This window comes from Gallus gallus, chromosome 4 (genome assembly GCF_016699485.2).
Source record: "Gallus gallus isolate bGalGal1 chromosome 4, bGalGal1.mat.broiler.GRCg7b, whole genome shotgun sequence".
Taxonomy (NCBI): Eukaryota; Metazoa; Chordata; class Aves; order Galliformes; family Phasianidae; genus Gallus; species Gallus gallus.
In genome coordinates this window covers 17,129,788-17,142,313 of record NC_052535.1, presented here as the reverse complement: position 1 = coordinate 17,142,313, position 12,526 = coordinate 17,129,788, and the positions used below count along the sequence as shown (strand labels likewise).

The window sequence follows — 12,526 nt, the reverse complement described above, 5'->3', positions numbered from 1 at the left end:
TTCAGCAATCCCCTTGCAGCCAGGAAAATATTTATCACCCACTGCTTTGTGAAAAGGAATTATTTTATGGAATTGAAAGAAATAGCAAAACTCATCTAATACAAAATACATTGTTTTCTCTTTGTGTTTGTCCTGAAGAGAAAGCTCTTAAAATCTTGCAAAGCCAATTACACTCTATCAAAATGAATTACAGGGTGTGTTTATAGAATACCTACCATGAGAATCTGGCTCAGCTTGACAAACTGTATTTTTATTATTTATTTGCGTTTCTGCTTGGCCTATAGCTGTACAATGACATTGTAATGAAGCAAAAATGCTGACAGGTCATGTTCTGCTTCTATTGGCAGTGCTGCTGTTTTAGATTTAAATGACAAAAATCCTGGCAAAGCTTGGTAACTTTTACTTCATAGTTCTTTCTTTTAGACCTTGTTGTATAGCTCTCTGGAGCAGCCTTATTAACCTCCAGATTTCTCCAGCAGCACTGAAATGATCAAATGTCTTTTTGCTGTAAGCAGTGTAAGCAATACAAAGCTGTCCCCCACTCACCGCCCCAAACACATCATGCCATTTCTTTAGGGAAGCAAAGTACATTTCAGCAACGAGACAGTGTGAATCAACATTGTTCTCTGTGTTTCTCCAGATGTGACATGCCATCACTATCCATTTTCAAATTTTTATTTCCTCCTGTAACATACAGCGTATTTCAAAATCCCATATTTTTAACATATGCTGTGCTAACTGGGGCCAGAAAGGAACAATTTAAATCACTATTACTTACGAAGTTTAAAAACCTTAAATACTTTCAAGACACAGGGCATGGTACTTTTAAATATTTGCAGTACAGACTTCCCAAAGAGAGGAGCCACGGCACAGCACAACCTATGCCTCTTGTGCTGCTTACCAGAGGTGACCGAGCAGCAGCGTTGGCATCGCGTGTGAACTCCAAACCCACAGGACCAGCAGGAAGCACAGATTTCTACTTTGTGGGGAATTTCCACACACATAAAACAGAAGGGTTTTTTCTGTGTGTGCGTGTGGAATACACCAAGAAAATTTTCTGTCCAATGGGAAGTGACAGTTTAATTTTAAAAGGATCAAAACAAGAGTTCTGAAGCAAGTGAGCTGGCAAAAAATGGTATTGTTCAGGGGAACTTTGCCCAGCGACCACTGAATAGTGGACAAACATGAAGTGTTCATGCAAGGGCTGTCATTGTGCTGTGCTGAATCAGCATTTCTGCCTGCAAAACACTTGGACTCTGTGACAACTCTTTTATTCCTCTCCCTTCTTCACGCTCTGCACTCTCTTTACCTTCCAGTAACTCTGCAGCCCCAGCACGAACCTTGAAGTGAGACGATGCAAAAAATGCTGCATGGAGGAAGAGGCTTCCTGCAGATTGTGCTGTGCATCAAGGTCACGGGGAAAGCCCCTGGATGCCCCAGTGGGACACAAGAGACATTGCTCCCCACTCTGCCACTGAGCTTCCAGGGCAATGTCACTGCCAAGCTGGTGAGCACCAAAGACTGCCTGTCCTGTACCCAGGATGGCAAGACTTGCCAGCCGCTCTGCCACAGCACTTAAATCTATGCAGGAACCAAAATCAGACAAACTGCTCTAAGGATCTCCATAAGGGCATAATTCTAAAAGTGCTTAAATACCATTATTTCAGGCACTGGCCTATGAACCAGTCTTCTAAGCCCCACACAGTAAAGTATTTCTCACCAAATTAAGGGGTTTTAAGTATGTCATTATGAATTTGCATGAATTAAGTCTGTTGAATCAAAAGAAGCTACTGAGAGTGGAGTAGAAGTCCTTAAAAACCACACAGGTTTTGTTCTAAAAGTATCTCTTATTTATTCCCAAGTCCTTATCTTGTTTATAACAAAGAAATGAACAAAATTCCTTTCCCAAGGCTGGACAGTGCTGGAGCACATCCGTACCAAACAGAGACAAAAATAAGCTTGATGTGAGACAGAATAAATAAGCAAATGCTTACTAGTCTCTAGACTGCTCTAGACTGCTTTCTGGCCCTTTGGTCTTCTCTTTATTCCCCTGAACACAGTAAAAGTACAGCTTGGCTTTATAGCCTTACTCTAGGTCTACTGCATTTGATGGAACTGTTTCTGTTTGGTTGAAGGATTTTTACAGCAGGCTTTGCAGACAGAAGATGGCAATATGTTAATACAGCTTTCTCATTCAGTGTCTAGAGAAAGGATTATTAGAACACTGGCTCAGCACACAGTCCCACACCCCCCTCCACGACTGTCCATCTTCACTCTGCCTTGTTACTAACATCAAAATTACCCTGCCTTCTCTCTGAATGTTCTTTAGGAGTGTAAAATCTGTAGACTGAGTAGGTTTTCAATTTCTAGCTCATTTCTATATACAACCTTCAAACCATAATTGCTTCTGAAGCATATCGCACACAAAGCTAAGTATCCAAAGAAACATTATAACCAAAGCACTTAAAATGAACATGCCCCAAATCAGAAGCTGTGCACGGCTGCAGGAAGTATCTTTACTGCTTGTGAGCTTGTCAGGCTGTTGTACAGGCTGTCATACAGGTTGCCTACAGGCTTACAGTCTGTTATACAGGCTGTCATAGAGGCCTGCAGGCTGTTACACAGACTGTCATACAAGCCATCATATAGGCTGTCATAGAGGCCCACAGGCTGTCATACAGGCCTGCAAGCTGTTATACACGCCATCCCACAGGCTGCCATACAGGCCTAAAGGCTGTGGGTGGCAGGGGCTGCACAGCCATTTGAGCAGGATACAGCCATAAGCACTGCCAAGGGAGAACCCCGGCTTCATCCCCAGTATCTCCAGCTGAATAAGTACGAGGCTTTGGTGAGACACAGGAACGCAAAATGCCCTTCTATTTCAGCTAATGAAGTTTGTATGAACGAGTGAAATGTTTTGGCATCCCTGGCCCTGATCCAGCTGCAGGGCAGCTACAGCACGATGCTCATGGCCTTACAGTGGGACAGGCCGATGGCCTCCGTGCCACCCAGGTCCCACTGACACAAACATTTCACTGCTTGGCAGGATTTTTCCAGGCCCTTCATCAATACCTATAGTGATGTCTGACCTCTGGCATGTCACAGCAGCGCTACACAAAGCTGAGACAATAGAGGCCTCCTGAGCTCAAGTCCCTTCCCCGCACTGAAAGCAGAGGGGTACAGGCGGTTCTGATTCATGTATATATTGTCATTGTACTCAATACACACTCTGAAATCTTAAAGCAGATTGTGACTTGTCATAACTAAAATATATCGATACACAGACACACAATGTGCTTTGCAAAATGACAGAAAAACTGTTCTTTTCATGTTACTTCAATACAAACATGACTGCATTTTGCTTTTGAATAGCTACTGCTCTAAGAGTAAGCCATCAAGTAAATGAATTTGCTATCCATATCTAATCATTGTAAGTAAAAGAAGCAGACCAATCTGCACGTGGATTTTTTTTTTCTTTTTTCTTTTTTTTTTGCAGTTTGCATGCTCAATACAGAACTAGTAGGTTTGAAATCTCACTGAACATTCTATGTGAATTAACCGGATTCTAAAGTAAAGTGGAAAGGAAAATAATGAAAAGTACAGCTTTTCATTTAAACATATGCAGCTCTCTTCATGCAGGGTTTTCTTTACTTTTTTTTTTTTTCCTTTTTCAAAATTACATTTTGCTTTAAAGGACACAGCCAGTGTAAACACAGTCCGTAACACTTATAAAACAGTGCAAATTTCATAGATTTCTGGGAGGAGGTTGAAATACATATATTTATAATGGAGGTAAAATTACTTTCTTTCTCAGTAGAAAAATATGTATATTAAACACCTATCTATATGTTCTGAACTTAACTTCACAAAAGAGCAAGTTATAGTCCTATACTGTGTAATAAATTAGTATCTTTCCTAGAGAACCATTGCGGTGTTAGTGTCAAATGCATAATGACAATACTGGAAAAAGCGACAAGAGAAACATATTTTTTAGAACCTAAGGAGAAGTTTACAGATAATAACTGATGTAAGAGGGCACAGAATAAAGTACTGGGGAAAGAAGCAATGGAAAAGTATTGACCTCTATGAATTATTGCATGTTTGAGATCGTTCTTATGGCCTTTGGGCCAATTCTGGATACTTCGAAGTCTTATATCAGTGTTTGTTTTCACTTTGACTGTAGGGTACAATTTAGGAACCACTGCTGAACATTAAGGATTTACTGAACTTGTTTGCTGATGGAATGACAGGCAGCTGAGTGCAGAGTGCTAACTTTTATCCATGCAATCAAAGAGGACAATGCAAAAAACAAACTGAAATACAGGCAAGATTGCCTGCCTTAAAAACATTTTTGGGGACTTGCCCCAGCAGATCTTACTGAGACAAAACTCTCACGCCTACTGTGTTTTCATTAAAGCTGTGCCAAAGGCTTCTGCCTTTATTATTTAGAGCTTTTGCCATGAGTACGATGTCTTCATGGTCTGACTGGAACCTGTGATCAGCTGGGTCTGGAAATCCTCATGAAACATCCTTGTCCGAACAAAACTCAGACTCAGTGCTTTCCATGGAAGATAAATGAGAGTGTCCTTGTTTGACTGATGGGATCGTGTACATAAGAAATGGAAGAAATGCAAGACTTTACCAGCTTCTTAAAAATACCACTTTTCACTAGTTGCACAGAGTGGAAATATTCCTGTTTCAGCCATATTTTAAAAGGACATAAATTGTCAGGTAGATAGAGAGAGAACTGCCTCAGGTGATTATCACTGCATTTGAAGTCAGTTTACTAGTAAACCTGGATAATTCAGCACTTCGCCTCTAAATATTGCTGTAGTAATGATTTCCTATTGCTGATGTTTTCAGGGAAAAAAAAAGGTTAATTTGAAATTTTAACTATTGATTTTGGAAAAAAAAATACTATGTAAAATTACACTGCCTTTCTACAAATCTTAAAACAGCTCAGGAGATCCTAAGAAATTTCAAATCAATGAATTCACAGACAGACAAATTTATACTTCAATCATTTTTAAAAATGTCATTAAAAACCTGCAAAAATAAGTCTGAAATAATCTATTAATCACAGAAAAGTTGTTTTAAATCCTTCTAAACACCTTCCAATACCCTAATAAGTTGTTTAACAAAACCACATTGCTAACCAGTCACTGGGAATGCAACATGTCTCAACAAAAAATGAAGAGGTGCTGATGCAAGCAGGTGATTTATTCTTTAGTAAGTGTTACTATGCACTTTATTGATAAAGCTTTATCTGCACTGTTTCAGCTAGTCATCTTCTAAAATGCATCTGTGAGACAATGATACCGGGAAGATTTCCTCCTCCTTCCTACTGAGAATGATTCACCCCTTGTGGTCTGTGCAGGAGATAATTTTTGTAGCATGATAAGATACTGGAATTCCAAACTGTACTGAAGTTTATATGAAAAACCCAACAACTTCAGTGTATTTGAAATACTATTACATAGATACGAATGCTGGAGATCATACACAGCAAACTGTTATCCATCCCTAACTGTAGAATGATGGGATGTACTTTGCTCTCCCCCTTTTTTAAAGAAGCAATCAAGCTGTACATTAAAAGACAGGAAGGACATTGCTGAGTTACAAAAGAATGCCCTCTTTGTCAATAATTTGTAAATGTAAACAAAAAAGTTCAAGTAGAAAAGCAAGTAAGTGTGCCGCTGCTTCAAATATGATTTGATGCCCCATGGGGTTTGGGCAAAGTTCTTTAAAAATGTGTCTTCATGGCAGTCATGAAGCATCTCAAAAGTGTCCTGATCTTCACTACCAAATATCACTGGTGAAGCTAAGCTCCCTTGCTGATAAAGGTAGCAATGGATTGTTCCTGTGAAATTCCTGGGAATCCTTCATGGTATTGTTAAGAGGTAGCTGTCCATTTAGTAGTGTCAAAGGTATGTTACAGTATGTATGATGGTTGCTTATAGAAGCTATTGGCAGTGTTGCTGCTGACACATCATATTCGTATCCTCTGCAATAATGTCTCATTTGCACAGAATCTGCTTGATGGCAATCAGTTAGATCAGCCCGTGATTCTACCAACGTGGCAGAAGTGCCTGTGACGGCAAGAGAGGGTACAGTCTGGAGGTCTCCAAAAAGGCCCTGCTCCGCAGAATCCAGGACCTGACGCCGAGACACCACCTCCTTTTTCTTCCCTGGCATTTCAAAGACTAGGCGCTTCCAAAATTTAGAATTCAGTTTGCTGCTTTTTGGTCCTTTCCACTTGACCACTGAGAGAAGTTTGATGGTGTGCTTTAAAGATTCCACTTCATGATAATTCACTTTCCCTTTTAATTCAGTACACTCAATCAAAATAACTTTGATTTCTCCACTGACTAGCATGTTATGGAGTCTGCTTTCCATCTCAAAAATACTCCATCCTCTCCTGAGAATATAGTCTGGAGTTAACACGATAATGAGTCTTCTGCTTTGCTCAACACATCTTGTGAGATCTTCAATGTAGGCTACAAATTATAGAAAGAGAGAAAGAGTAAAGAATAAAGAAGACTATTGTATCAAAACATCAGGCTTGCAATTAAGTTTAGCAAAATCCTACAGTTCACTGATCCACCCCACTTAAGACAAGGGGCACTTCATGATATACTCCAACAGAAATAGGACTGTGTATCACAACACATTTCTATTAATAGGATATATACAGAAAATGCCATAATAACATCCTCAATCCTTAACTGTTTTTCTCTGCTCATCTCAATGGAATGACATTTCCATAATCTCCTCACTGTGTAGATGCATTAGGGACTAAAAATACACAGTTCACTTACTGAGAAATTCTAGGTCAAGATCAATGTAATACTTGTGTAAATTTTAACATTAACACTGGTTATGATTAAAGTCACATTGAGGGAAGCACACTCTGGGAAGCAGTTCTTGTGTTTCGGATGGAAGGACATGAAGATGCTGTAGGGTGTGGAAACTGTAACTAGCAGGAGCTCAAAAAGAAATCAGCCCTGAACACATGCAGAAATTGTGCTATTGCATAGAAGCAGCAAGGTAGCTCTTTCTTCTTTGAGTACTGGCCACAAAAACACAAGAGCATTCTTTGTAGCCCAACAGTCTGTTTTAATATTGCCAACCCGTGCTTCTATGTACCCTAAGGTATTAACAGAAACTTCACAAGTGATGGGAACAAATGGAAAATTTAAGCATATTGGATGTGTTTATTTGCTCAAACATCAGTGACAAAGAAAATAATAGTATACTTCTTTTATTCATGCACACCAAGTAGTTGTGAATGATCAGTGTGAACAGAAATACCAGCCCCATCATCAGCTCCATGGTGTCAGCTTACTGATCTACAAAATATTCTTGAAGTTGCACTCGGGGTTTTGATCTAGAGTTTTATTTGTCCAGGGAGGGTAGGAAGAGATGCCAATTGTATTCTTCTGACATGGAACAGGATGGGAAAGAGATCTACTTACAGACCTGATCCAAAACCCATACAGATGACCAAACTTCACCAAATTTTGGAGGGTTTTGGGTCAAGACCAGAAAAATGAAAATAATTATGAAAAACCCAAACAACTAAGATCAGAAAAGTGTTCACTGGTTGCACAGCATTGTGACTGCAAGCTTACAGACATGATATAACCACTATTTTTTCTTTATAACTATGTGACCCTCTTGACCATGCTACTCAGAATGTGCTGTCTGACAACAGAGGAGAAGCATGTGTTATAAATGAAGACTTGGACACAAGAGCTGCACAGAACAGATCTTTACTCAGCACAGGGCAGGCCTCTCTTACACACACTGCCCTCTAGCAGGAACAAAGATTACAAATAACATCATTAATCAACATCTGTTACTGCAAAACTCATTTTTATAGTCTCAGGCACCATACCACAGCATGCTTATTCACACCACTTCCAGTAAAGCAAATAGCTACAAAATAGGCCAACAGGAACATTCTAAAATAGCTTAGAGACTGAAGGCATAGTTAGCATCAAATCTGCCTTTACTGTTTTATTTCACCACTTAGCAGCGATAATTTCTTTCACAAATGGGAAAAAAGAGGCAACTGTAAACATCCCACAGACAAACAAAAATTTAAGACATACACATACATTACAAATCTCTACGCAACAATCCTGACTTTTAGTTAACGTTTTATGACTCTTAAATCATGCAGCATTTACAGTTATTTGATTTTTTTTTCCCTTAAAATATTTTATGAGGAAAACCCCCACATTGCTCTGTGTAAAATAGTTACTCATTAATGAAAAAATGTCAACATTAAGATCCATGGGAGAGGCAGCAGAGAGGGGAGAGAATCAGCAACAATAAGAAAATGATAAGCAGAACTGGTGAAACAAAACTTAAGGAAAGGTAGAAATGTTCAATACAATGGAAAGAGATTATCCCAATGTATCAACAGCTCAGACTCTTCATTTTCTTCCTTTCTTTCTGCTCCCAAAAAGAAAGAATTTAGGTGGGAAGCTTCATCATTACAGGTTGAATCTGCAAGATACAGTAAAACAACATGCTATCATGCATCTTTCCTGAGACATATTTACCCCTCCTCCAAAAAACTCAGAACACTGCTATGTACAAGACAGTTCTCAGCAGGACACAATACCATTCGGTACCACGTATCCAGGTTAGACCTAAGCACAGCCATGCATATCCTATATGCAACCAATTTAAAAAAAAGAAAAAGAAAAAAGTCACTTCCCTTTCATATCTTCAAATATCAAGCAGCAATAATTTCAGTGGAAACAATCCCTCCATTATTTATTACGTCATTTCAATCAAAAACTCACCAGACTTTGCTTTAGTTGAAGAGGAAATTAGGTGGAAAGATTACAGGAAAAATTCCCTATTTTCACAGGTGGACACTTCTCCCGTCTGTGCCTCTCCCCTGCTTTGGTACGCCCAGCTTACTTGGTGGACATTGCAACAATTTAGACAACAAATTGCAGACAACTGAATAGAAACCTTCACAAAGGACCACTAGGTTCTCCTGTAAAGTCCAAGTTGCAGCTGATTCAATGACAGACACAGTGAATGTACAGGAGCCTACTGGTGCAATGAAGATGAAATACACTGTATTACGGAAAAACTGAAACCCAGATGAAAAGTAAATGCATTTTCCAGCCATCAGGCCCAGAAGGATTGTATACTCTCAGTAACTTCAGTCTAAGACTACTAATAAAGTCAAGTGACAGCTTCTCTGGAACATGTGGTTCCATTGGGCAAACTCTACAGCATGTCCAACAAAGCATTTCTGCAAGATAAAACAAAAAAGGACTGATTCTTGTCTTACTAAGGCCTGTGGAAATCCACACCTTCTTTTCTTTAGTGGGTCAAAACTGATTGTATGAATCGTGGAGTTGCTAAACCATCCTTCACTTCCAAATTAGACACTGCTCCAAAAACTGTAGGTTGAGCCATACTGCAATGTGAGACGGAGAAAGAGAGTAGATTCTGTCCTTCCAGCGAGCTAAAAAGAAATTATTAGACAATGGCTGTTTCACTTTCATGAAGAAGTTAAAAAAGGATTTCAGGATTCACATCACCTACCATCATCAACTGCAAGACTCCAGACAAACATATTTCCAGCAGGTAAATCTCATCTCATTAAGACTTCATTTTTGTAAAAGGAAGAGTTAACTTCAATGACATTTCATTGTGGGGGAAGAAAAAAAGTCTTCAAAAAATCAGCATAGAATAATTAGCTTTTGTTTCCTAAAATTATATTTTATCATAAACTTTAATGCAAAAATAAAACACCAGAATCAGAATTAACCCACTTGATTTTAATGAAGAACACTTAAGTCATTTTAACCTCTTCTTAACCTTTTTCCCCTCCTTTCCTTAAAATACATTTTGCAATATTTTGTCAAACCAGTTTTCATGTTAGCATTTCTCAAAGGTTAAAAAAATTTGCACTTTGGGTACTGTATCAGTAACTTACTTGCATCACGTACAGTGTGATGTCCAATGAAGTATGAATAAGAAATTTCACACCCATGAACAATCATATTTTTTGTATGATTACCTTCATTAATGAAGATAAATGACCTGACAGCAAATACATACGCACTAGACACTCCAAACTACAATTCAGCATCACATGCAGTTTGGAGCACTGAAGTCCAAGATATGCATACTATTTGCAAGAATGTAATTATGCACAATTGCCTATTGAATCTTGAATGAGCTACACTAACCACAGGCTGAAAGTAAACCCAGACAACCAAATATGCAAACAGTCCAAGATCAAGAAAACTAATGAGCACCATGGACACAGAGTTGCTTACACAAAGAAAAGTCTGACTAACTAGACTCAGATGATCTTCAGAAGCAGTTGAGAGAGAAAGAAAAGAAAAGCAATTATGACGTGTTTTATGTATGTTTTTAACAAGGGTAGTCTGCAGCACCACAAAGACCGAAGAGTATGCACCATCAACCATACTGGCTGCTTCCTAGTGCTCCGAAAACAGCCAGAGTTCATACATTTGGCAACATGACTATTACTTAGGGAAGAATTATTTATAGAAGAATAATTCAGTCCTAGCTTCTTAAATGAATATTCCCCAAACCCTAACTTGGGTTACTTTAATACAACAAAAATAATTACATATTGCTATTCCTATTTCAAGCAAATTTTATATTTGTTTGTTGTTTATGTTAGCCCCAGCCAGAACAGCAATGCAGTTGGCACTGCTGAAACATGGATAAGAATGACAGCCCTGCCCCAAAGAGAGCACAATCTCATATAAGCTAAGGGACAGCTCATGGAAAGAAGCAATGGAAAGAAGCAAATAACACAGGTGAGCTTGACACACAACCCTCTCAGTGCTAAGGACGAAGAAAAGAAGAACAGCTCCGGCAATGTCTCCTTGCAGACTGAGGTGAAGTTGGTGATTTTGATGACACTGGTATGGTGGTGGATGTTGGAATCAAAACTCTGGATATTTAGAATCAAAAGTTTGTAGAATCACAAAAGATAGAAGTGGGATCTGGGGGTCTCCAGGTCAATCCTCTGTTCAAACCAGGAACAGGTAAGATTGCTCATGGCCTTCCTCATCCAGTAAAATTTTGAAGATCTCCAAGGACGGAGGTTTCTTCTCCAGTGACTTTGGGTACTGTTCTGGAGTCTGATCACCCTCATAGCAAGGAAAAATTTCCAAATATTTAATTGGAATTTTCATCATTACAACTTATCTCTTATTTAACAACTGTGCATCTCTGAGAAGAGCCTGGTTCCATCTTCTCTGTGCGTTCCATCAGAAAGAGAACAATAAGATTCCCCTTCGATTTTACCTCTGTTGGTCTTTTCTTCAAGAAATACAGTTCTTTTGGCCTCTCCTCTTATGCTGTGTGCTCCAGCTTCCTGATCATCTTGATGGCCTTCAGAAGACCAGGATGGCCAGTCTGTCTTGGCTGACTCTAAAGAGGGGTGGGGAGTTTGATCATATTTATTCCACTTTTAACTGCCATTCCTCTGTATTTCATTTTACGTGCTTGTCATTAACTGTAAGATTTATATTGAGCAGACAACGAGGGACTTGTGAAAGGACTTTGTGGTGCTGAGCACTCTATTTCCATTCCACATAGCTGGTGTCATGTACCTAATGAACACTCCTTGGGAACCCCAGGCACACTGTCCATGTGGGTTTACTTCATCCAGGAATCCAAAAAGTTGGAATCACCAGGTAAAAAAAACCAAAAAACAAACAACACAACAACAACAAAACCCACCCCCCCTCCAAAACAAAACAAAACAAAAACAACCAACAACAACAACAAAAAAATCCCAACCAAACAAAAAAGAAACCCACCACAGATGGACAGACAAAATACTAGAAATGCAATATTGACTGATGGGTGCTTTTTATCACATGCCTGACGTGCTCTCCTGTTGTGCTGCCAACATCTCATTTTCCAGTAAAAGTGGATTTTCATTTTCAGTGCCTGATCTCTTTACCCTGGGCTGAGCTGGAGCAAATTGCTGGTGTGTTTTCACTCTTGCCAACATCAAATATAAGTATGCTTAGAAAGCAACTAGATGATGCTCTAATAGATTTGTGTTGCTGGAATTAAAAATACAGATTGACAGTCATTAACTTTACTTTCTGAGTTTAAAATAATTTGCAGAAACGATGGGAGAAAAGTATCCTTCTCAGATGTAGACTCAGTTTTACAAGAGCCAAATGCAAATATATCATTGTCTTTGTAGAAACATGATCCTTAGTGAGACAGAAAATGGCTCAGGTAAAAACTTAAGTATTTCCATTTTTTTCCTTCAACAACTCAGGCTCCTCAATTCTTCTAACATTGAATTAAAAAGCTCACAGGGTTCAAGAGTCTGCTTGGTTGTGGGGAAAGGTTTGTTGAAAAAAAGCCCTGAAAATGAATAGGGTGGAAAAAATGATAGCAGCTAAGAAATTCAATAACTATTGCAACTGTTTCTTAGTAATTGCAGTGTCCTAATGCAGGCTAACACATTCAATTATGCCTTAGGTGC

The 12,526-nt window shown here is 39.0% G+C and overlaps 1 protein-coding gene across 11 annotated transcripts in view; it reads right to left on the bottom strand.

The window, feature by feature from the left end:
• Positions 1 to 1,827: 1,827 nt before the first annotated feature.
• IL1RAPL2 (interleukin 1 receptor accessory protein like 2) overlaps positions 1,828 to 12,526 on the bottom strand; it is a 338,050-nt gene continuing 327,351 nt past the window's right edge. For 8 of the 11 annotated variants that reach the window (XM_015278637.4, XM_015278638.4, XM_046941129.1 and 5 more), the window contains one exon: positions 1,828 to 6,497. In XM_015278637.4, the coding sequence (XP_015134123.1) occupies positions 5,800 to 6,497 (698 nt within the window). In that variant the 3' untranslated portion in view covers positions 1,828 to 5,799. Of the gene's footprint in view, positions 6,498 to 7,194; positions 9,497 to 12,526 lie in introns of those variants that run through there. The other 3 variants (XM_025150269.3, XM_046941131.1, XM_025150270.3) reach the window with 2 other exon arrangements.